Below are 24,346 nucleotides of genomic sequence, written 5' to 3'. Positions count from 1 at the left end.
CGTACTTAATTCCATTCAGTCGACCATCTTTAAATCAGACAACTTGAATTTTTTAGAACACAGCAAACTTTGTTTTATCCAACCTTAGATGCTCTCTTTAACAATTTATAATATTAGATTTTTGTTTTAATTTGAACACGTTGTAACACAGTTTTAAAGGATTACTGTTTGAAGCCAAAGATTAAATTCAGGAAAATTTATAAGAAAATAAAATGTGAGTAAAGTATCGTAAAAGAAAGAGTATGTGACAAAGGCCAAGGATCACGTTTTGGTAAACAAATGGGCCATGAAAAGAGCACAAATAAAGCTTCTCACATTACAAACAATGTGATGGCCATACCATCTACGTTTCAGTTTTTTTTTTAATGACAAGAAAAGAAAAATAATACTGTCACAAAAGTTTAGCTAATATAAATAAGCCAAAGTTAAAGATTCACTGTTACATACATCGTGGAATGGTAAACAAATAATTCTAACATAAAATATGTTGGCTTTGTATTTCATTCTACTTGTTTGCGTGCCCTTAGCTATCATCATGACCTTCACGGCACCTCGGCTAGCCATCACTGTCGCCGTTAATCAACCGGCCTACTTAGTAATACAAAACTCTAGTACGACCTATACACCTCACCGAGTAGTTACTTCTCAGCAACTAAATAACGATGAGTTGCTGCTTCATCAAGCTTCTAAAGTCAATCCAAAACCACCACCTAAACTTCCCAAGAAGCTCGCTTTCATGTTCTTAACAACAACTTCTCTTCCATTAGCACCACTTTGGGAGCTTTTCTTCAACCAAACCTCTCATCACAAGTCTCTCTGCAACGTCTACGTGCATGCTGACCCGGCTCAAAAACAAAAACCAGACTTCTTCCGTAACCGGATCATACCGTCCTCAAAACCGGCTTACCGTCACACCCCAACACTCATCTCATCCGCGCGTCGTTTACTTGCTCACGCCCTTCTCGACGACCCTTCGAACTACATGTTCATCCTTCTCTCCCCTTCTTGCATCCCACTCCACTCCTTCAACTTCACTTACAACACACTCGCCTCCTCCACAAAGAGCTTCATCGAGATTCTCAACAACGAGCCAGGGTGGCACGACAGGTGGGCAGCGCGTGGCCCTTACGCGATGCTCCCCGAGGTTCAACCTGAGGAGTTTCGAATAGGCTCACAGTTCTGGACGCTGACAAGAAGCCATGCACGGATGGTCGTGAGTGACGTGGAGATATGGTCCAAGTTCAACAAGCCTTGCGTAAGGAAAGACACTTGTTACCCTGAGGAGCATTACTTCCCTACTCTCCTCCACATGCGTGATCCACAAGGGTGTGTTTCCGCTACGCTCACGCACGTTGATTGGAGTGTTAGCGACCATGGTCATCCCCGAACGTATAAACCATCTGAGGTCGGGGCAGAACTTATACAAAAGCTGAGAAGTGCACGTCTTAGGTATGGAGACGGCGGCGGAACGAGGAAGGACTCATTTCTGTTCGCACGGAAGTTCTCTCCGGCGGGGATCAGTCAGCTCATGAACATTGCAAGAGACGTCATCTTAAATTGATTTATTTGAATCATTGTAAAACTCTCAAATGAAGTATATTGTAACGTTTAAACGATCATTTCATTGAATATATTAACGTTAGAATTAGATAACTTGGTTAACTAAATATGGGTTTAAGCAAAAGTTTTGTTAGAATATTTTTCAATAACCTTATATATTAAAAGATCAGCATTGTAATAAATGCGTTCACACTAAACTGGACACATATCACGTGTAAAAGCATTATAATAAATGCGTTCACACTAAAATGGACACATGTCATATCACATGTAGAGGGCTTTTCAGCCAAACTCTACATAAATATGTTCACACTATGTACTTTACGTTTTTTTAATACAAAACTCATATGCATGGTTCTTCTTTACGTTATTTTACTGTTTACGAATAGAGCTGGACAAATTATTGTTTTTTTTTTGTCAACGAAAATTGCATTACTAAAAAGGAAATAGGAGTTTAGCCCATAGGCTGGCCCATTACATGGTTTGGGTTTCTGAGAATGTATTTGGCTAAGGCATCAGCCTGTCCATTCTCAGCCCTTGGAAGATAGAAAAAGTCTAGATCGACAAACAGAGAAGAGATGCCATAGATCTCTTTCTCGAAACGCTTGTCGGTGATGGCCCTGATCAGGGTTTGGTTGTCGGAGAACATCCGAAGGTGTGTCACGTTCAAGGAGGACGCCGTCTGGAGAGCTTCTCTCACCGCTAGAGCTTCAGCCACAAGAGGAGAGGAGATGATTTGATGTATCATCGCTCCCCGCAAGTCGATGGATCGGGGGGGGGGGGTCTTCAATGATCCAAGCAATTCCGGCTGTGTTGGTCTTCTTATCCCACGCCGCGTCAGTTTTGCAGTTTGTAATGTCGGTGGAGGATCTGTGGGTTGCCTCGAGGACTAGCCTGCTGGTACTTCCTCTCATAGCCCTTACTGGTGATGCGTGTGAAGCCGGTTGAGCTTGAATCCATTCCCTAGCTAACCTGATTCCTTTTATGGATGTGTCTTCCACTGTGAAGGTTTTCTTTTCGAAGATTAGTGTATTCCTTGCTGTCCACATAGCCCAGAAGATCCAAGGAAGTATGTTGGTGGTGACTCCTAGGGGGGGAAGGCAGCGGGTTATCCTGGAGGCTACTAACGCCGTTTTGAGTCCTGTTTGAGAAGCGATGTCCACAGTTGGTGAAAGATCAAACTGTTGCCAAACCTTTCTCGCAAAATCACATTTGAAAAAGATGTGAGCTTCTATTTCCAGATCTCCACATCTTATACATTTGGCTTCTTGAGTAACATCCCTTCTCTGTAGATTTTCTCCAATGGGAATGGCTTTCTGGATCGCTGACCATAGGAAGGTCTTAATCTTGGGGGAGTAATCACCTGCCCACACATCTTTGATCCAGTCAAACCCCCCAGGTATGCTTCCTGTTCCCGTAATTTGTTGCGCAATACTTCGCAAGGAGTAATAACCCGACTTTGCTGTGTAGATGCCATTACTTATGGGGTGCCAGACGTATCCATCTTCAGCTCCTGTAGTGCTTGGTTTCAAGGAGAGGATCAGAGAAGAGAATTCTGGCATGACCTCCTCCACTCGTTGCCTGTTCCACTTCTGCTCTGTAGTTAGAAGGTCCGAGATTCTTAGATCACTTATATCTTCTGAGATAGGGCCACAAGGTATGATCTTCTGTTTTGGTGATACCCATGAGTCCTCGCCAGCCATGGGAGCAAGACAATGCAGCTGGAGTTTCCAAGAAACTTTTGTTTCTACAGTACTTACCGGTAAGAACTCTGGCCAATAAACAGTCAGGCTTAGTTAGGATCCTCCATGATATCTTAGCTAGGAGCGCTTGATTAAATTCTTGGATTTCTCGGAAGCGTAGCCCTCCCTCAGCTTTTTGGCTAGTTAGTTAGCTCCATGCTATCCAGCTTAGCTTTCTTATCTGGTCGTCACTATCCCACCAGAAGCGTGTTAACGCAGACTGGATTCTTTTGCAAAGACTTGCAGGGAGGAGAAAGCAGGACATGGAGTAGGTGGGAATGGCCTATAGGACAGACTTGAGCATGGTAACCTTCCCGGCTTTTGAGAGGCGTCGAGACCCCAGGCTTGAGGCTCGCTGTCTTATGCGGTCCACTATTGCTGTGAAGAGATCCTTTTTCCTTCTACCGAAATGCTCAGGAAGGCCAAGGTATTTGCCATTTCCTCCCTCTTTTTGAATTTCAAGTATCCTCTTGGCTGATTCTCTTTTCTCTTGGGACGTTTTTCTTGAGAATGTTATTGAGGATTTCAAAGAGTTTATCTTCTGACCAGATGCGTGTTCATACTCCTTTAGGATTTGCAGGAGTGTGGAGCAGCTCTCCTCGCTTGATTGGCAAAAGAACATAGTATCATCAGCAAAGAGGAGATGACTCACCCTTGGACTACCTCTAGTGACTCTGATTCCTTGGAGCGAGCCAGTCTGTTCCGCAGCCTTGCATAGTCCAGAAAGTACCTCACCACAGAGGATGAAGACATAGGGGGAGAGAGGGTCTCCTTGCCTTATTCCACGGTTAGGTCTAACATCTCCATATACCTTCTCATTAACAAGGAAAGAGTAGGATACTGTAGTGATGCATTGTAGGATCAGATTTGTGTACTTGTCGTGGAACCCTAGCCTTTGAAACACTATCCTGATAAAATTCCATTCCACCCTGTCATAGGCCTTGCTCATATCGGTTTTAACTGCCATGGCACACTTCTTTTCCGCTGTAGACATCTTTAAATAGTGAAGTGTTTCATGAGTTATCAACAAATTATCTGATATAGCTCTGCCAGGGATAAAGGCTGACTGATTCTCTGAAATGATGCAGGGGAGCACTGCCTTGAGGCGAATGGAGAGCAGCTTCGAGATAATTTTATAGAAAACGTTGCAGAGGGCAATTGGACGGTAGTCAGCTACGCCTTTAGCTCCTGTAGTCTTTGGGATGAGTCTGACGTGTGTGGTATTTAAAGAGCTTGGCAGGTGACCAGATACAAAGAAAGCTTGGATTTCTTTTACAATTGCTGGTCCTACCACGTCCCAATTTGCCTGAAAGAAACTTGCAGAGAAGCCGTCGGGTCTCGGGGCTTTGTCCGGGTGGATGTCAAACAGCGCCGTATGAATCTATTCCGGAGTAGGGTCCTTGATTAGTTCCTGGTTCATCAGTGCAGATATGCGTGGTTGGAGTGCTTTGCGCACAGCTTCGCTTCCATCTGAAGGGATCGAGGTAAACAACTCCTTGTAGTAGTCACAAATGGTTTTAGCTATAAGTTCTTCTTCATAAACTGGTTGCGCATCTTTCCCTTCAATAACCGAGAGTTTGTTCCTTGCCCTTCGCCCTCTGGTCACTGCGTGAAAGTAACCTGTATTAGAGTCGCCTAGGGAGAGCCATAGTTGTCGGCTTCGTTGCTTCCAGAACTCCTCTTCTGCTTTGTACGCCTTTAGGAGTTTCTCGTTTAGCTCATAGAGTAGCGTATCCTCCATCGTTGAAGAAGCCATGGTAGTGTCTAGCTGTTCTTTTAGATCCTCAATAGTCTTCCTACTATTTTGGTGGAATTCTCTGCACCATCTTATAATAGCCCTTCTGCACATAGATAGTCTGATCTCCACTGGAAGATGTGAGAATGTTGTCCATATATCTGAAATAATAGATTTCACCTCAGCATTGTCTCTCAACCTTCTGTCGAATCTGAATATGTGATTTCCCTTTTTCCTTGTAGAATCGAGAACAGACAGCAGAGGCCTATGATCTGATCCTTCATAACGGAGGTAGTGGCTTCTGCAGGTCGGGAAAAGGTCTGTCCAACTGCTGTTTCCCATTGCTCTGTCCAGCCTGCAGCTGGACAAATTATTCATAAATTTTTATTCGATTCGTTATGCGTTTTGATTCGAACCAAAAAATCCGGATATCCGTTACTGTACGAAGCAAATCAAATACTAAAATGCAATATCCGTAAAAAAAAAAGCAAATCACAAATATCAATATTTATAGGAACGAATATCCAATTTGATCTGTTATATGCATATATATATACATATATTTAAAGAATTATATATAAGTTATATATTATAGTTTATATAAATTTTACAATATTTTTGTTTTTAAATAATTTCATTTTAAGAATTTTATTTTTCATGTATTATTGTGAAAAAATGTCATTTAATATTAATTAATATTATATACTTTTACATACACGTACATGTGCACATTGACGTGAGCACCTTATAACTAAGTATTTACCACAACTAAAATATCTAATTTTTTTGGAAGTTAAAATATTTTTTTTCTTAATGTTTCTTTAACTGTCGACCAAATTGTAGTAAAATGATTTGTCTTAATAATTTTCTTTTCTTTTCTTTTTTTTTACTATTATCCGTTTAGAAACTATAATATGAAACTATTGGTTCGACATCACGACTATTTAAGATTCATAACATGAAAACAAACAAATAATAGTAATTTACTAATTTTTGATTATCACAGGAAATAAAAACCAAAAACATCAAATATTTTAACCTAACAAACCAAATAAATATTGATTTAAAATGATAGTTATATTTTAGGAGATTAAAAATAAAAAAACAACCTAAAACCGAACCGATATCCAGATTTAACAAACTAATGTATTTTTATTAAAAAATAACGAAACTAATAATCACATTCTGCGAAGGCGCGGGTTATTACCTAATATATAGTATATGAGTTGAGTGACTCGAGTCTCATGTATGCATGGATATGTACATTTCTATGTTTAAAAAGGTTCTAATTAATAAAGGGTTTTGCTAGACGTCATTGCTTTTTTAATGGAGAGTGGAGGTTAAAAATTACAAGATTCGATATAATTAGAAAAAGGAAATTCCAAATTTAGCAAAAGGATGCTTGAAAGAGAGAGAAGAGATCACAAGAAACGCGGCCGACCCTAACTTATTCCACAAGGAATTTCAGCAGTAACAACAAAACAAAGGAATAATAACAAAAACGCCCATCAACACCAATTCTCGTCGTCTGATTCGAACACCCAAACGAATCAGACAATAGGCAAACACCAAACTTTATCCTTTGATTCGAATCTCGATTAGAAAGGAAGCCCTAAGGTGCATTTAAATCCATTCTTAAACCAATCTTGAAACCTTAATCTACCAAAGAGGATGCTAATATCGTGTTCCCTAGGGTTTCTAGATTTTCATTGATCATTTACTCATAGAATATGAGCTTTCATCGCCGGACTTTTTCATACGATAAGCTTCCTACCGAACCTATTAGGCTCTCCGTTCTCAAACTAGATGGCTCTTCCTTCGGTAAATGCATCATCATCATCATATATATCTTTAATTTTTGGTTTGGTTAGCTTCGATTATAATTTTATATTTACCACGTGAAGATGTTCACGTAACGAGCTCGGCGAGCGTTAAGGATCTTAAGCATGCCATAGAGACTGCCTTCAGCCACGTCCCCAAGAAGGGCCCCTCCAAGATCTCATGGTACGTGCTTTAACATTGGTTAATTTTTTCCTACCCCATTATGGTTAATGCAATTTTTAAAAGAATGTATTTTAATGGTGAAGGCCACACGTGTGGGGGCATTTCTGCTTGTGTTTTGGGGATCAGAAGCTGGTCACCGATACGGAGTGCATCGGAAGTTATGGGATGAAGGATGGTGATGAGGTTTTATAGCTAACTTTCCATCTCAATATTTTTCATGATAATTGTAGAGGTTTAGGCAGAGGAGAGACGACGTTGGTGCATAACTCGACGTTATTGTTACGTAAAATGTTTCAGGTAAGGTTCGAGAACCATGTGTCAGGCAATGCCGTATTGAACAAGGGATACTCTAGAAAATCCAAACAAAAGAACTCGTAAGTCCTTGTCTTTTCTAAATTACGTTCTTGATGTACAATGTTTGTTACAAACATTCTATGTCGTTTTTTGGTACAAATTAATAATTGTTGTGCTACAAATTACAGAGAGAGGGTAGGGCCAAAGGATGAAGATGAGGAAGCTAATAGGATAGAGGAGATTGATCAAGGCTCTTGGGATGATCTCGAGAAAGGAAGCTTAGTTAGGTACAAAGACGATGGCTTAGAAACTTCACCAAGGGAACACAGGACTTGTATGAACACTCTCCGAGGTTGCTGCTTTGCTTTTGGTTTAAAGGAGCTTTTTCGGTTTGGCAATGATAGAAGCTATTACTCTTTAAGAGATACTTGGAGAGACGATTGATTGCTTTCTATTTGTAAGATTTTTTGTCACACAGGAGACATTTAATTTTTGTAATCAACAACAAAATGATCCAAGGATCATGTTTATATTACAAAGGATAGTATGTTCAGGGAAGCTTTATACAATGATAATCAGTACAGATAGTGCCTTAAAACAAAAACAAAAAAGTGGAAAAACAGAGATTTTGGCAGAAGACAACACATAAAAAACAACTCCAAAGAGTTGTAAATGGCGACTAAGAAGTTACACCGTCATTGCCAAAAGCTCTACACGAGGAAAGATGAAAGGCACTACCACATACCTAAAACCAGATAACAAGAACTCCCCACAAGAACACTAAACATAAAGAGACAACAACTCCAAAAAAGGCCAAGACCAAACCCTAACTAGATCACCAGAACTCAGTGACATGTTCTTAAGAACAACAACAACTGTAGAAACAGGCTCGCACCTGCTAAAAATTTGAAAAAAACAGCTGCTGCTTCCTAGGAAAGAAACTGAGTCCTAAGTGAGATCTATGGGGCTTAGCGACCAAAAGCTACAAGACGACTTCGACTTACTACTTATTTAATAAAGTATATCGCACCTCCATAGATGTTCCAGAAGGTTATCCACAGTGCTGCTGCTGATTCTACCGCATCTTTGTATGTTCAACCCCAAAAGCGTGCGGCCGAGTTTCTGTATACACGCCTTGCTTTTATCCGTGATCGCCGAGCAGCCGCCAACCGAAAGAACCTGAAGATTCAGGTGGTTAGGAGAAGACGCCAAAGCCTTGACCCCCTGATCCGAGACCAAAGTGTTTGAAACGTCTAGGTCGTTAACTGAGTAACAGTTCTTGGCAACCGCCACAAGGCTTGCATCGGTGATGTTCTTGCAGCCGTCAACGTTAAGAGACTCCAACGTGCGTCCGTGGCAGACGGAGATTGCAGAGACTGCGTTGTCTGAGACATTGATGCATCCGCTCAGATTCACCTTCACTAGACCGACACTGTTGCTCTGAACCAACTCGAAGACGCCTGCATCAGTCACTCCGTTCAATCCGCAGAGTTCGATGTCTTGAAGCTGGTGACAGAGCTTTCCTAAGAAGGAGAGACTCGCATCTCCAAAGCCAGGGCAGTGACGAATAGACAGCGAACGCAAGGAGCTGCAGCTGGTTGATGATGGCAGAGGAGCCTCTGAGATTCCTAAACAGTTTGCCATAGAGAAAGACTTCATCGTTGAGCCACAGTTCATGAGAAACCCCAAGAAACCGAACTGGTTGACCCTGTGGCATTCCTCAAGTTTCAAACTTTCCAACGAGGAAGCAGATTTAGCCAAAGCGACGAGTCCTTTCCCAGAAACAAGCAAGCATTTGTTGAGACATACATGCTTCAGATCAGGGCAACCGTTTCCAACAGCTTCGAGCCCAACATCAGTCATCCCTCTGCACGACGTCACCGAGAGAGACTTCAGTTTCTTCATCCCTTTGGCGTTTCCCATAACCCAAAACCCTTTCTCATTCACACCTTGAAGACCATGAAGGACAAGATCAGTAACCCCCGATCCGTAGTGTCCAAGAACTGCAAGAGAGAGACCCGTCACATTCACCATCTGAAGCTTCACCTTCGTCAAGTAAGAACCGGCTTGCGCCAAGAGGAAAGAAACTCCTTGATCTCCAATACGTGGACAGCTCTTGATAGAGATAGATCTCAGATTACCACACCCTCTCGCAACCGCCCTCAACCCCTCGTTGCCAACGCCAGAGCACGAATCAATCGTGAGCTCGCTTAGATTCTTACAATTCTCGGCGATCGCAACCAAGCCCTTGTCGGTTATCCCAGGACACCGCGAAAGGTCAAGCTTTTCGATCAGAGGACACGACCTCGCGATCTCAGAGACACCAACATCACTAACAGCAGGCAGATTCCACAGAGACAGAACCTTAAGAGAGGCACAGCCTCTAGCAACAGCTCCAAGTCCAGCGTCTGTGACTTTACTCTCAAACCCACTCCCACGGATCTGAAGCTTCCCCAACCCGCCGCGAGCAGACGTCCCGACAGAGATAGCAGCCAGCCTCAGATCCGTCGCCTTGTTCCCTTCCAAGCTCCTCGACAAGAACCCTTCACTCTCCACCTCCTCAACAGACTCGTTCCTAGCGATGCTGCTCAGAACGCTAAGCCAGTGCTTGGAGACGCAAGCGCACGCGCTCCTCTCTCGCCCTGAAGAAGGCAAGCGCCTGAGGATCTCGAACAAACACTCGTCAGGCAACACTTGGATCGAAGTTTGCTTCTCCTCGAAGGAACTGTAAAACGACGTCGCAGCAGCAGAGGCAACGCGTAGTCTCTTGCGTGCTGGGAGGTATACGCCGGGACAGCTCCCCGGCGATAGATGCATGGATGATCCTCCTCCAGTGAAAAACTCATCATCACCTATACGAATAAAGTTCCATCATTTCTCTAATTCGAAACCCTAGAATCTAACCAGAAAGTTCCTCATCAGCAAATCTATAAATAGAAAGTAAAGATCCATCATTTCTCTAATTCAAAACCCTAGAAAGTTCCTCATCGAGAAATCTATAAATAGAAAGTAAAAATCGAGATTCTAAATCAAACCCATGATTAGGGATAGTATGAGATTCAAGAACATACCACTAATTCTGAAGATCCCAGACATGATTCGATCAACGTTTGAAGAAACTCGAAGATGATAAACAGACACAGATACATAAAACGAGAAGAACCCTAGAAGATTAGGGCAAAAAGGGTGACGGAGATTTACGGAGAGGAAGAAGAAAGATTAAAACTTTGAGAGATATGAGAATGGAGGAAAAATTGTGAAACTGTCTTTTAAGAAGAAGGAGAAGACGTTGGGGAGCTTACGGTGGGGGTTAATGTAGGGGATAAAAACTCTTAGGTTCAATGTATACACGCGAGAAAGTCGGATTCCTTCTCTTCCTTCTTTGTTCCTTGAACCCACCGAACCCCCAACTGTTATTATTTTAATTTTCTCACGACATAAACATTATTATAAGGAGAAAATATAAATATAAATTTATATTCATAAAGTTTTGAGAGCTAAAGGTTGACAGAAAAGGCTGAATACGTTGAAGGGAATGGCGAGGAAATGTCGAATACATGCATTGTTGACGAAGTATAACATTGAGAAGGTCGACTTGGTTGGTGGTTTTTTTTTCTATTATATTATTTAGTTGTAGAAAAACATGACTGTAACAATGTTAGTCATTGTTTATTTGGAAAAATAATATCAAATCTTGGATATCTCGTAACGTGTTTTCCTAGTGATGTTATATATGGTGATTTCATAAGCCTTTGTTCAAGAAAGATATATGAAGATACCACAATCCAAATCCATGCAGATCTTGTATTTGAGAAGTCCAATTTGAAAAGCTCCTCTTGGCTTCGATTTGTGAATCATATGAATATGTAGAATATGATGTTTTTAAAAAAACATATTTGTTTAAAAACATATTTGTATTTTCAAGGAGATTATTTAATCATAGATTTTACAAGAAAATATTTTCAGACAACATAATTCATTCTTATTCAATAATGACTACAAATTTTGCATTAATACTTGGTGTGTTACAGTATTAGATATGACATTAATGTGCAATCAGGGAATTAATTAGGCGATTGATTATATAAAACCCGACAGAAAGTATTCGTTATAGCTCATAATGACGCTACTTTTTCTGAGTGAAATGATTATAGACTGTCTTTGGTAATTGGTACTACTTTTTGCCTATTTGGTGTATATACAAAACCTATATTATAGTTCTCTTAACCAAACTGAACCGGTTTATTCACTAATATAGAAAACCCCAATAAACATCCATCATGTCTACTTGTTACAAATTTACAATTTAGTCACAGTTAAACAATTAGCCAGTTGAGCTGTCTGTCATATGCTGTTCATGTGTTTAGATGTGTATAGTTTCACTAGTTGCAGCATCATTAATTAACAAGTTATGAAAACAAAATAAAAATGTTGGTCAGGTTTAAAAAAAGAAGAAAAGCAAAGAATATTATTTGTTTTAAAAGGCAACGAAAGTGATGGTTAAGGCTGACAAACCAAAAAAGATCGAATACATTGAAGGAAAGGACATTGTTCAAGTACATGCATAGTAAACAAAGCCTTTTTTTTCTTGGTAGGATGAAAATTGTTGACAAAGCATTGGAAGGTTGGGTTCTTTGAACTTTTATAGATTTTCACCGTTGAAGGAAATAAATAAAAACACACATAATTGTGACGACATGAATTATTGCTTGTTCTAAAGAATCAGTCCAACTGTTGAGTATGTCGTTACATTGTTTATTTATGTAACCTTCTTGGATAGTAAGACGAATCAACATTGGTAGCAACTTAAAACACACAAAACTAATTAGTCACAATAGCAACCAAGACAAGTCATTATATTCTTTTCGAAAAACTACCAATGGATGATGCTGAGAGTGACGTAGAAGACAACGAAGAAAGTCATTTTGACAATGGTCAGACATGTACAACTTGAAAGATAAATTTACTTTCTCGGCAATAATTTGATTTTGGTAGGATTTTTCTTCAAAATCAGTTCACACCATTAATCATTTATACGTACATAATAAGACTAAAGATGCCACAATTCAGATATTACACACATATAAGAAAAAGAAAAAGAGGAAAGTAAGTTTGAAAGAGTTTGCAAAATCAATCATACAAGCCCTCTTGCTCCCACACATCCACCAGAAAATCCACCATTTCCTGCCAATAATCAAATAATCATTACAGATCAACAAACCCTGAAACTCACATGTAAATAAATCTGGAATAAGGAAAAACAAAATGCTTACAGGAAGAGGTATTGGACGTGAGAACCGCTTGTTCACACCCAACAAGCTCTCATATGTTGCATTCCAGCTGCACAAAAAAAAAACGAAATAATCACCTATTTGATATGGCTAAGATTTATCTACCAAGAAAATGTATATACTATAATTGCATTTTAACAGAGAAATTTATGTAAAGATCAAATTATTTTGAGAAGATGAATGACCATCTAAACTACCGCAAACTAACAATTTTGTTTTATCTGTGAATGCACATTAGTGAAAATCAAATTATTTTCAATATTTGATTCTTGTTCCTAATAAAATTCTGTGAAGAACAACTACACTCATAAAGAGAAAAAGAAAGCTAGCTTTCACCAACCTTATTGTAGGTTCTCGAACTTTGGCCTTTGTTTGAGAAGATCCACTTGCAAGCCACTGTTGTCTTGTTTGGTTCCAGAGGTTCAATCCTAGCCAGGAAAAAAAAGAACAGACACAACACTTTTTAAAGGGAAGCGACACCACAAAGAACAAGAATAAGAAAAGACATAGCAAAGAACCATGTTGTAAATAAAACAAAGCACTCTACTTGCAGTAATAACACATTCAACTCACCGGTGTTTACAAATTCATTGGGGTTGCTACTACTACTTGCAGAAGTAGCAGTGTTGTTAGTGAAGCTAATAGAAGAAACGCTTCTCTGTGACTGCATCGTGCTGTTGTTATCCATATCGCAGGTGCTCGTGCTCCAGAAATCGTCTGATACGCTCGGCTTCTTCACTAAACGACCTTGAATCCTTAACCCTTTAGAAGGCTCATCCACTGCAACTATAAGCGGTGGTGGTTTATTACAGCTCCCAAAACAACCTCTGTACTGTTGCAAAACCCCACATAAACCAAAAACAAAACGCCAGTGAGAAAAGACTTGAAACAAAAGATAGCAAAACTAAAACTTGAGAGATGCTTTGAATCAATATTCTTTTGCTTAAAATGCAAGCAACAACCATATATACATATGCATAGTTTCCATACAGAGAGATAGATAGTAGTAGCTAAGCTAAGCTAACCTAACCTACAGATATAATGAAACAATATAGCCACAAGATCTCAAAAGATTGATGGGTCAGATTCAGAAACAATAAAGATTTCAACTTTACTCCATTAGAAGAAAACTTTGGATCCAGACTCACCCCATGCAACCAAATAACTGGAAGATCCAAGAAGGAATATATTCACGGATATGCATCTACAGCAACCAAAGTAGCGACCTTCTAATCAAGATCCTGATCCCAGGCAGCAGAAGTTTCACAATCCTGCAATTTCAAAAAAAAAAAAAAAAAATTCCAATTTTTCCATATTTGGCCAAAATCAATCACTCAATTGAAAAGAAATATGGAAACTAACCTCAGAAATGGCATATTCGGGGGAAATTGAGATTAGTGTTTTGTTCAGCCACCTCCCCAGCAGCTTGATTGATTACACAACAGAAGTGTCTTCTTCTTCGTTCTTTATTCCACTTTTTTTTCTTCTCCTAACTCGTGTTCTGCGTGTGTGTGTGTGGTGGTTCTGCAAGAATAGAAAAATTCTGTTTTTTCTTTTCACAAATAGATTTATCAGTTATTCTTTACAACTGTACTTTTATTATAAAAAAATCATTTTTAATGTATGGAAAATACACTTTTTCTACCTACCATTTAAATAAATCAACCAGCTCCTGAATATGATTTTTAATCAGAACTTTTTCCTTTTCATAATTCTATTAAAATTATTTTTTCTTTAATTATAAAATTTTGTTTGTTGAAAATATTAGAAAGCAATAATTTCCAAAAGTTTTTTTTTTGTGTGCTTTATTGAGTATAGAAAATAAAGATATTCGTGCATGTGACAGCCAGCAACTGTGATTACTGATGAAGTGATGAGGCATACTTTTTCCGTCAACGCACATTTTATTTCCTTTTGTTATTGTCACGATTTCATTATTAATTCGAGAATTTCCAAGCTAAGTAATCCCTCTGCAGTATAAAGAGATGACGTGGCTTAGTTCCTTTTTGGTTGATTTGTGGATGAAATATAGCATAACAATGTTATGAATAGACATTTATAAACAAAATAAAAAGAAGAGAAAGTATTAATTAATGAGTGAACATGGTATATGAATTGTATTGTGTCGGCAATGTGGATGGATAAGTTGATTTATGTCGCCATCTCGATTATTGATGATGTGAAAGAAGAGTTTTCATTACGTTTGATTAAAAGACTAATGAAGGTATTAAAACAATGGGTCAGAAAGCAACAACGCATTGCGCTCTCTAGGTACCAAGCTCAAACAACCCTCAAGGGTCATCAAATCTCTGAGTCAAAATAGAACAAAAAGACAAGATAAGAGTACGGTCCTCACAGCTAATCACCCGGCTTTGCACAACCGATTTGATGCTCTCCTAGGTGAGGATGAGTAAGATGTCATGCCAGCTGTGAGGTCACCAGAATGTTCTTTCCATCATTATAAATAGCAAAACCTACCAAGAATTGTAATCAAGTTTTGAGATTAATAAACTTCAATAATATTCAGAAAAAATCTTTACTTTCTCTCAAGTTTTCTGCTTACCTTCAGAAGGATCTAGACTTACTGACTTCAAACAAAAAAAAATTGTTCTAAAAAACTCTCGATTAGATTTTCCGTAAAATCATAGGTCCCATAATTACACACATATAACATATACATATATATACATATATGTTTAGAACTCCAATGGATAGAATTCCCATTGGAAGTGCTCTCATTAGTTAACACAAAGCATGTATGCATCTCCAATCGTAGTTGTTTTTTTTTTTTTGGTAAAATGTAAAGATATTATTACCATTTTTCGTTTTGACAGAATTACAGAGAATAACGCGAAGCAGAAAAGAAGAAAAAAAACTAAACAACGACTCAATATAGAAGCAAAAGCCAGACAAATACACTACCACAACTGCAGTCCGGAGACGAATAATCCGCACCAACAACTTGCCGCAAAAAGATGAACCAAGTTCAACCGAGAGTCGGAATCCGATAATTTTGGCCTCCCCGAAGAATCCGCTCTTAAAGATAATGGCCCACCTGAGAACAGCTCGCCGATAGCGTCAAATCACCTGACCACAAAACAAACAGCAACAGCAGCGACCTAACACAGCTTCAACTACCAAACCGAGCTTTTATTTTGTCCGGATGCGACATGTAAATGGTGCCGATCCGAGGAAAACAGGCTGCAACCTCTGTACTCCATAATCTGAGCCCAACCTGCACACAATTGCCTCGCACACCACCACAAGAAGCTCAAGTAAGCCCATGTAGTGCTGGGATGTGAGCGAAGACCGGACGCAAGCTGTGACAGTCAAAGACACGAGAACCATCACACGTCCGTAGCCGTCAGAGAACCGACGAACTGAAACTGGAGCTGCTAAAGCCATCGCTTGCACCAGCAAGTATGGAATGAAGAACAAGGCTAATTTCCAACCGAAACCCACTGAATTCGACAACACTACAAGAGGTGCCGACTTCGGATAGAATAAAGCCGGGAAAACAGATCATGAACCGGGAAGAGGAGGTTCGAGGTGAGGAGGAAGAGCACACGGCCACTGAGACAGCATAGACGACCATCCTTTAAACCGCGAGCTAGACCTTGCGCGAGCCAGCCACTGAGCTTGAGCACCAACCCTAGTGCGTGTTGTTTTAGCGGAGATCTCAACTTATGCTAAATTGAGTTTCTTCTGCTAAGTATTTAACTAATGATAAACTAATCTTGATGATGTGACATCTATATTAATATAGGCATGCATGTGTATGGTTTAATAGAAATTCATATATTTGGGACACAACATAATAGAATGCAGAAGATTTTGCTTGATTAATCAATATTTACTAACTGTAAACCGAAATTTCACATTCTGTTAGTATGCGACACACGTGTTAGATCATCTAAGTAGTTAGGATTGGAGGGAGATAATTAGTTTTTTCGCCTAGAACCTTTGCGTTAGTATCAGGAAAGAGCTCAACGCCCGCAAGACTTGTTACTTCCCCGTTGCTACCAATGCTAATCGGATAACTAAGCAAATGGCCCGGTAGATCGTGATCCCGAGGGTAAACTTGTGCTGAGTATAGTCCCCATAGCTCGTCTGCCTTTGCATTAACCATTCTTATACACTTTTCGCTTTCGGGGAACTGAAACGTGTTGGTTACAATCCGTAGATGTTCAAGCCATAGTGATATCCTAAAGCTGAAAACTTGGCCCCTCGGCCTCATTTGATTGGTAGCTAGCAAATGGTTAGGTTGGTATGCTCCCATTGCGATCTCTGAGTCTCGACCTCCATCCATAGACCTTTGGTTGATATTGGCTGATCCTAATATTACGTACTCATCATCAACTGCATAGAAATAGGAACTTAATGATTATTGGTTCGGTTTTGATGGATCCATGGGCCTTTGGCCCGCTTAAAAACCTAACGTTGATTGTAATTTTCTTGTCAAGTAAGTTAGTTTTTTTTTTTACTTACCAATCATCATTTTAGAGTGGACATAGATCATGAACCGACGAGATTCTTGAGCTCTTGCGTAATCAGAATTAGCCTCTGGTTTTTCCGGAGGCGAATACTCACCGGCCTTGTTAACTTCCCTGTTCCCGAGGCAGAAGAACGTTAAGTAATCTCTAGGGTTTACATCTAAGCCTTTCTTACGAAGAGCAATGATAATATCTGTATACATCATCTCCATTGTTCTCCTTTGCCAGTCTAGTATTGCTTGAACCGAGGCAGACCCCGGTTTACCTTCAGGCCATAAAGGGATCACTACATACACTGAAAACCTCTCACCTGCCTCGATCTTGCTCACGATCTTGAGAGATATCTCTTTGGGAATGAGGTGTAACGCGTTGATCTCGTTTAAATTAACGTCTCTTGAGTTCCATCCAAAGGAGCTTCCTAGGAAGTATTGGTTCTCAATGTAGATAAAGTGTTTGGCTCTCCTTATGGCGTTAATGTAAGCGTCTTGTATGCTTCTTTCGATGACGTTGTTTTTTCCGGTTACAAGTCCTACGCTCGAAGCTTCACGTGGATCCTCTGGGAACCCTTCAACTGCACCGTTATCTATCGACCGGAAAACTTGAACCGTCCAACCTTCGACATCGTCTGGTCGTACTATTGGTAGTGGCGGAACTGTGATCTCTGAGAACCGTTCCATCGATACTAGGTACCTTCTACCATTACCTGTAAGCACACAAAATTAGTTTATAATGAATGATCTTTGTTTATAACACATATATTGTTCTGATTTACATGCAATTCTTTTTCACATTAAAAAAATTGATAAGATATTCTTAAAAAAAATTGATAAGATATATTCTGAAAAAGTATTTGTAAGCGCCAAATTCAGATAAAGCTTTCTCATAGTTGTAATATAAAACAAATCATTTTTAGAAAAGTTTAAACGTTATTATAACATGTTTGTTTGGGTAAAGTCGTGATAAAATGTAATTTAAAAAAATAAACCGTTGAAATCTAGTTTTAGTTGTTTCAATACCTTGTTTCAACCATCTCTGTTCAAAATTGTACAAAACATCCCACGCCGCAGGACCATCCAGCCTACAGTGAATATCGTGCCAAGGCTCACGTGGACCGCCTTTTTTAATTGATGCGCCATCAAAGTTCGGCTGGTGAAAGTCATTCGAATGAACATTGTTCAAAGTACCAAACAAAGGATGCTCCTCAGTATCATATCTCCCATCACAAAGATCAATACCTCCAAGAAAACTTACTATCCTTCTCCTAGTTTTCAAACCATCCACCTCAGCGTCCACCACAATAGTTTTCTGATGGTGAGTAAACATCGCAGCCACGCCAAACCCTTGAACAATGCTCTCACCGTTATCAGGGTTCCTCGGACAGAGAACGCAACGCACTTTCGTGTTCTTGAAGTAATCGTAAGTTTTTTGATCATGTGTCATCATCAAACCGTCTCTCTTAAACGCTTTGTTAGACGTTCTATCGTCCCACACAAGCATCAGAACGGTCACGTTTTCTTCAGCTTTCTTCTTCAGCAACTCCCCTAGCTTTAGGTTCCCTCCTGGTCTCGGCCGTTTAGGATCCCTAATCAATGTTATGTCGGGGTAGACCGACCAGCCAGTAATATATATCAAATGTTTTGCGTCCCATATCGCATCGAAGATATCTTCCCAACACCGATGATGTATATAAATGGCTTGTCCTCCCGCGACAGTAATGTCCGGGTACTCACCAAGAACATGAGCGTCTTGGTAAAGCGTAACCTTGCAACCTTCTCTTTGGTTGAAAAACGCGTTAGGAACTCCTTTAAAGGGAGGTGATGATATTATTCCTTTGTTCCAATCTACGTCCTGTGTTACGCTAGTGAACTTCACGCGTACATGGATTTTCGAACCTCCTTGGATCGGTCTCTTGTTCTGGTCTAAAACATCGAGCCATCGGTCGACGGGCTGTCCGGAGATGACTTCAGTGGCAGGTAAATAAGCTCGGCCGATCAAATTTGCACCGATGGGTTCATCGTCTTTGATTGTGAATATGATTTTGGAGATTGAATGTGCCGCGTAGACATGGAAAGATTGGAACCATTTAGTATTACGTCTCATCATGGTACGAGCCACCCTTGATCTGTCTAGGTCAATGGTTGCGTAGAGATGTCCTCCTAGTAGATCTGTGCATGAGGCCGCTAGTCTCTTGATTTGGGTTTGAATCTTCTTCCCCGCCGTAGGTTCCTTGTCACCCTAGTAATCATTGTGAGTTTTTATTTAACAAGTTAAATAACCTGTCATATTCGTTAAATTATATCTTGGTCGCATTTGTAATATCTAAGACATGTACTAATATATAACATTCATACTCTATTAGTAACAGAAGATGTTGATTTTTTAAAATATATCGGTATATATATATATATATATAGCATATTGATTATATATTTAGGTACTAAAAGAAATTTTGTAACAATAACAAAATACACAATCCACTAAAATAAAACAATACACAATGAAAATTAATTTGTAAAGTTTCAGTTAACGCTATAATTAATCATATTCAAATTGGGACTATATTGATTATATATTTGAATTACGTACCTTGCCACGTAAATTGAATCTTGCACGTTGATGCAACTTATCGATCCTGTATATCTTTACTTCAAGAGTTCCATGAAGCAACAACTGTTCCGCCATATTGTTTTCACCTACAAACTATTCAACTTTCAGCTTTCTTTTAAAGGTTTGAATCAATTTCGTGGAAAGTAGTTTTTTTTTGTGGATGAGTTTATATACTATAAATATACTATAAAATACAATAATAAACAAACCACAAGGAACCAAAATAATCTCCCTTTTGATGATCTTTTTGAAAATGCTCCAGACCGCTTAGCAATTATGTAAACATAAAGTTAGAAACAGAATATATAAGGATAATAAATCGAATTTTAAAATGAAACCTTTGGATTAGGATTGTGGTTTACTTAAGGAAACTGTATAGGGATTACTGATTAGTAGAAGAAAGAGGTGAAGTCTCTTAATGGGTTTGAGACAATATATCTTCTTAAGTAAACCACAATATACCTTTTCTAGTAGGCCAAACCGAACGCAAGAGAAATCCAGAACAGAATATTCTTCTTTTGGACAATTAATCTGACGCCTCGTTTCTACAGTTTCTTGATCTATTATGTATACAAATGATTCCATTTTTATTCTAAATCTATGTTTACGGAAAGGAAAGAGACCATTAAACTGTTAAAGTAGACGGACTTCCAACCTAAAACCAATTGAAGATGAAGACCTATCTAGACGATGAGATTGTCGTGTTTTTGATAATGTATTAAAAGTTCGTCTGCTACTTCTGAAACGGGAACACCTAATCTACCTTATTCTATAATAAAACTAGTTTGATATGGCTAATGTGTCATCAATGATGATTATCCTCACGAGCTTCTGTTGCAGAAGAATCATTAGTTTCTCATTATGATTTTGTCGTATTCTTCTATGATGTAATATGTTTCAAATCAGTTCAATAAAACAAAGTGTTAAAAAAAAAGACGGGCTTCCTACCTAAAACCAATTGGTTATAAGAGCAACTCCATTGGTAAGAGTCCATTAAGGGTTCTAATGAATAGTTTAATAATTAATTTTGTGATATGAAAAGTTTAGAACCCTTGTTAATATAATTAAAATTTTTATGGTCCAATGGGAGAACCTATTTGAGGTTCTTAAAATTTTTTATTATTTTTTATTTTTTTTAGAAGTTGAATGATTGTATTTTATAACATGAAAGAAAAGCATACATAAAAATTTAAATAAAAATGACATAAAAGCATATTAAAAATATAAATACAAATCATAAACCAGAAAAAACCGATTAGTTGAAATCTTGATTTGAAACAAAATATTTTAGGTGAAATGGTAACTATCACTTGTGCTTCATTTGAAATGGTAAGAGAAATGGTAACTCATCACTTGTGAAATGGTAAGAGAAATGGTTAACAAAATAATCTTATAAAGCATGTAAAGAAAAAAAATGCTTCACTCGAAAGAGAAATGGTTTTCATAGCATCAACTCATATTGCAAAGCTTATAAAGAGAAATGGTTTTCAACCGTGATAACCAATAGATCCGACTCTCTTGATAACCAATATTGCAAAGCTTATAAAGAGAAATGGTTTTCAACCGTGATAACCAATAGATCCGACTCTCTTGATAACCAATATTGCAAAGCTTATAAAGAGAAATGGTTTTCAACCGTGATAACCAATAGATCCGACTCTCTTGATAACCAATATTGCAAAGCTTATAAAGAGAAATGGTTTTCAACCGTGATAACCAATAGATCCGACTCTCTTGATAACCAATATTGCATAAAGAGAAATGGTTTTCAACTAGATAATGTATTTGAACATAATTAACTGTAGTAAAGTAGTTTTGCCATGATTTGTAAGTGGTGCAAACTAGCACACTGAGTGATTCACATCATGATCTTGCCTATGAATTAGACACGTTTAACAAAAACAAAAGTTTATGATGAAAGTCTAGCTAGAAGTAAGAAATGAAATCAGTCTAGCACTTGGATGCTGCAGCTCCAACGAGCGCCATGAATTTACAATATATTACCATCATCACACATGCCTCCACTTTTTAGCAAGTACAGATGTTGATGCGGCTTGTTTCGTCGGAAGTAAGGACAAGATGCTGCCTAGAACCTCTTCAGGAAGCCAGATGATTAAATCTCTCAAGCCAGCGTCTTCTTCAATAGGGCCTGAAACATGAAGGAAGGAAAATAAGGTAAGGCAACCAGATTCTTGAACACCGATAGAGATAGTCCGCGTTTAACACATCGAGAAATCACCCGAAACATCATCACACACACATATAAGCATCAATAATGAGAATGTTTTTTTAATGAGTTATGTTAAGTAAAAACTTACATCAGCAGAAGCAGGAGTAAGAATCAGATGACATGCCGGACATATCTGTAATCACAGTCTCAAAGTTGTAGTAAACTGATAGTTTCTTGATGCTCCTACTGGATATGCAGAATGGAATTCTTTCACAATTCACGTGACGTACAGACAGCTCCTCGAGTACTGGACAACCAGGAAGAAGCACATTACACAGATCTCCATAAGTGAAAAAGATGGTGTTGATGAAGAGACTCTTGAGCGCTGGAAGAGACACACCTGAAGGAATGTTCCCAAGATCAATATGTGATCCGAGTGTCAGCTTAACCAGCGTCTTGCTCGTGAAGAGCGCACAAGGCAGAATTTCAATTTGGATTGGGACACAACAATAGACAGTAAATCTCAATTTGGATTCGTACAAGAATACAGTAGAGCAGCTTGGGTTCATTTGATTTGCAGAATTTGCAAAAACCAAGCATATAAATAAAGGTTTGAAGAGGAAAAATTAAGTTTTTAAGTGATTGTGAATAAACTGATACCTCTTCTGACATGTTCTTCCACACAATGAAACATATTCTGCTAGCATCAACCATGTTCCCATCGTAGCTTTTCAAAATCCTCTCTAAATAAAGGAAGATACTACTCAGAGAAGTAACACAGGAAGGTTTTAGGTACCGTACTAGAAGAAGACAAAAGGTGATCTAGGTTCATCTTCAAAGCTTGGTTTCGATATATCATCATTGATATTTCCACTCGAAACGCACTTGAATCTCTTCACTTCCCTTCGCGATCATAACTCCACTTTCTTCACTGGAATCAAAGCCCAAAACAGAGTATCACGAATCTAGATTGAACCCTAAGAAAACTCGAATCTACGAATCAAAAAAAAATTAAGACTTTAAGAGAGAGGTGAGAGCAGTACCATTTCTCAAAAGCGCTTCCATCAGCAGCACGACGAACAGCTTCAACTCTTTTACGTGTTCTTGGCCAAAAGAGAAAGAAGAACCAAAGAGAGAGAGAGAGATGAGAATTTTTTTCCCCTTTTGAATAGCCAATACAAAATGGTCAAGTATGGGGTGTTTAGTGATTCTTAAAGTCTCATGTTTAACACCGGTTCTACTCCTTTAATACATTTTTGATTTTTTTTTTTTGTGTTTTTCCTAAGAACCTCTTTATTGGATACTCCGATGGAGGTGGTCTAAGTGGATTGGCCCATCTATCTTATATATTACTAAAGATCCCTTCCAACTACCGATGTGAGACATTTGTCCCTAATACGCCCCCTCAAGATGATGATTCTTTAAGAGTCAATTTCGGAATGTTTGGGCAATGATCGATGACCAACTTTGGACCGGGTCGATGTGGATGGGTTGGACTGCGTGGATCGGGCTCTGAAGTTATCCAAAAAAAAAAGTTATCCAATGATAAAAAAAAAAAAAGCATTATTGGGCTTTATTTACTAGAGATTATTTGCGTGTATTCATCCATGGACTCCCACAATTAGGAGAATGCGATACTTTCTGAAACTAATTTTCATTCCGTTTTTGTCCATGCATGCTCTTACATCCCCTGCAACTGTAAGATTTCATGTCAGAACACGCCTTTAACCTTTGTCAAATATTTATCTAATAATAACCTTCTTTTCAATTAATTAACATATATCTTATCCTTCTCTTCTCTCCTATCCTCTCCTATTTTCTCATCTTTCTCCAATCTTTCTATCATTAATCTCCTCTCGCCTTCTCTTTTTTCTGCTTATATTCTTTTGTTTATAATTTGATTTTAAAATATGAAGATCTTTGTTATTGAAAAAATGGGTGGAAACCCATCTCAGGTACGTTTGAAATATGTCTTGCACCTTTTTTCTCTTTTATATTTTTGATCTGATTATGTGAAAAGATTTTTAGCAAAGAATTCAAAATAGATTTTCTTGATTCCTTTGAATTTACTTTCTGGGTTTAATTTTTTTCTGTAAAAATTTGATATTTGATGATATATCTTCTTGGTTTTGGTTTTTAGATGTGTGTTTATAGCGCATGTGAAAGTTATGTTGGATTTAAATTTTGAGTAACTCAAGAATGTCATTTCCAAGATTTGTAAGCTGCTAAAGAGTGAAGTTTTTTTCAATTGGGTCATGAAGTTTTCTTGAAGCTTTTTTCTTATGCGGATAACTTCTATGTTTGTCGTTGATTATAACGATTATCTGATATTATTTAGATATTAACAATTTTTTAGTTTTATTTCATTAGAGAAGATACATATTTTGGTAGATGTTACAAATAGGTACCACAAATTGTAACAATTAATAAGTTGTGAAATAATTATACAC

The 24,346-nt window shown here is 38.5% G+C and overlaps 5 protein-coding genes across 8 annotated transcripts; 2 read left to right on the top strand and 3 right to left on the bottom strand.

The window, feature by feature from the left end:
* The first annotated feature begins 484 nt into the window (after positions 1-484).
* LOC106303221 lies at positions 485-1,561 on the top strand. The gene has a single exon (XM_013739553.1). The coding sequence runs from the start codon at positions 485-487 to the stop codon at positions 1,559-1,561; it is 1,077 nt and encodes a 358-aa protein (XP_013595007.1).
* A 4,988-nt stretch (positions 1,562-6,549) lies between these two features.
* On the top strand, positions 6,550-8,120 carry LOC106306112. Its single transcript, XM_013742587.1, has 5 exons — positions 6,550-6,858; positions 6,942-7,041; positions 7,125-7,224; positions 7,339-7,415; positions 7,524-8,120. The coding sequence occupies exons 1-5, from the start codon at positions 6,768-6,770 to the stop codon at positions 7,777-7,779; spliced, it is 624 nt and encodes a 207-aa protein (XP_013598041.1). The 5' UTR covers positions 6,550-6,767; the 3' UTR covers positions 7,780-8,120.
* LOC106306111 (EIN3-binding F-box protein 2) lies at positions 7,816-10,630 on the bottom strand. Its single transcript, XM_013742586.1, has 2 exons — positions 10,407-10,630; positions 7,816-10,187 (listed from the first exon to the last, which is right to left on the bottom strand). Exons 1-2 carry the CDS (start codon positions 10,429-10,431, stop codon positions 8,347-8,349), a joined length of 1,866 nt encoding a protein of 621 aa, XP_013598040.1. The 5' UTR covers positions 10,432-10,630; the 3' UTR covers positions 7,816-8,346.
* A 1,660-nt stretch (positions 10,631-12,290) lies between these two features.
* LOC106303736 lies at positions 12,291-14,200 on the bottom strand. Its single transcript, XM_013740047.1, has 6 exons — positions 13,989-14,200; positions 13,775-13,897; positions 13,200-13,453; positions 12,967-13,054; positions 12,609-12,675; positions 12,291-12,519 (listed from the first exon to the last, which is right to left on the bottom strand). The coding sequence occupies exons 2-6, from the start codon at positions 13,828-13,830 to the stop codon at positions 12,466-12,468; spliced, it is 519 nt and encodes a 172-aa protein (XP_013595501.1). The 5' UTR covers positions 13,831-13,897; positions 13,989-14,200; the 3' UTR covers positions 12,291-12,465.
* A 1,948-nt stretch (positions 14,201-16,148) lies between these two features.
* Positions 16,149-20,071, bottom strand: LOC106302179 (phospholipase D zeta). Of its 4 annotated transcripts, none has more exons than XM_013738711.1 (5): positions 19,936-20,071; positions 19,706-19,812; positions 18,136-19,354; positions 17,115-17,822; positions 16,149-16,985 (listed from the first exon to the last, which is right to left on the bottom strand). In XM_013738711.1, the coding sequence occupies exons 2-5, from the start codon at positions 19,799-19,801 to the stop codon at positions 16,540-16,542; spliced, it is 2,469 nt and encodes an 822-aa protein (XP_013594165.1). In that variant the 5' UTR covers positions 19,802-19,812; positions 19,936-20,071; the 3' UTR covers positions 16,149-16,539. The 4 variants fall into 4 exon arrangements, with proteins under 4 accessions (XP_013594165.1, XP_013594163.1, XP_013594166.1 ...); XM_013738709.1 differs by having other exon boundaries at positions 19,706-19,819; positions 19,936-19,986; XM_013738712.1 differs by having other exon boundaries at positions 18,136-19,345; positions 19,706-19,819; positions 19,936-19,986.
* Positions 20,072-24,346: the final 4,275 nt, after the last annotated feature.

This window comes from Brassica oleracea, chromosome C7 (assembly GCF_000695525.1).
Source record: "Brassica oleracea var. oleracea cultivar TO1000 chromosome C7, BOL, whole genome shotgun sequence".
In the NCBI taxonomy this organism is placed as follows: domain Eukaryota; kingdom Viridiplantae; phylum Streptophyta; class Magnoliopsida; order Brassicales; family Brassicaceae; genus Brassica; species Brassica oleracea.
This window is presented reverse-complemented; position numbering and strand designations above follow the sequence as displayed.

What these genes read in the sequence shown, in the direction of transcription:
- LOC106303221 (XM_013739553.1), top strand. Translation starts at nt 485, where the DNA reads ATGTTGGCTTTGTATTTCATTCTACTTGTTTGCGTGCCCTTAGCTATC.
- LOC106306112 (XM_013742587.1), top strand. Translation starts at nt 6,768, where the DNA reads ATGAGCTTTCATCGCCGGACTTTTTCATACGATAAGCTTCCTACCGAA. An exon ending in GGCCCCTCCAAGATCTCATG is followed by an intron (nt 7,042 to 7,124) that starts GTACGTGCTTTA and finishes TTAATGGTGAAG; the next exon opens with GCCACACGTGTGGGGGCATT. An exon ending in AAATCCAAACAAAAGAACTC is followed by an intron (nt 7,416 to 7,523) that starts GTAAGTCCTTGT and finishes TACAAATTACAG; the next exon opens with AGAGAGGGTAGGGCCAAAGG.
- LOC106306111 (XM_013742586.1), bottom strand. Translation starts at nt 10,431, where the DNA reads ATGTCTGGGATCTTCAGAATTAGTG. An exon ending in TGGGATCTTCAGAATTAGTG is followed by an intron (nt 10,188 to 10,406) that starts GTATGTTCTTGA and finishes TTATTCGTATAG; the next exon opens with GTGATGATGAGTTTTTCACT.
- LOC106303736 (XM_013740047.1), bottom strand. Translation starts at nt 13,830, where the DNA reads ATGCATATCCGTGAATATATTCCTTCTTGGATCTTCCAGTTATTTGGT. An exon ending in CAGTTATTTGGTTGCATGGG is followed by an intron (nt 13,454 to 13,774) that starts GTGAGTCTGGAT and finishes GCAACAGTACAG; the next exon opens with AGGTTGTTTTGGGAGCTGTA. An exon ending in CACGTCCAATACCTCTTCCT is followed by an intron (nt 12,520 to 12,608) that starts GTAAGCATTTTG and finishes GATTATTGGCAG; the next exon opens with GAAATGGTGGATTTTCTGGT.
- LOC106302179 (XM_013738711.1), bottom strand. Translation starts at nt 19,801, where the DNA reads ATGGCGGAACAGTTGTTGCTTCATGGAACTCTTGAAGTAAAGATATAC. An exon ending in GATTCAATTTACGTGGCAAG is followed by an intron (nt 19,355 to 19,705) that starts GTACGTAATTCA and finishes AATGATTACTAG; the next exon opens with GGTGACAAGGAACCTACGGC. An exon ending in CCACTCTAAAATGATGATTG is followed by an intron (nt 16,986 to 17,114) that starts GTAAGTAAAAAA and finishes ATTTCTATGCAG; the next exon opens with TTGATGATGAGTACGTAATA.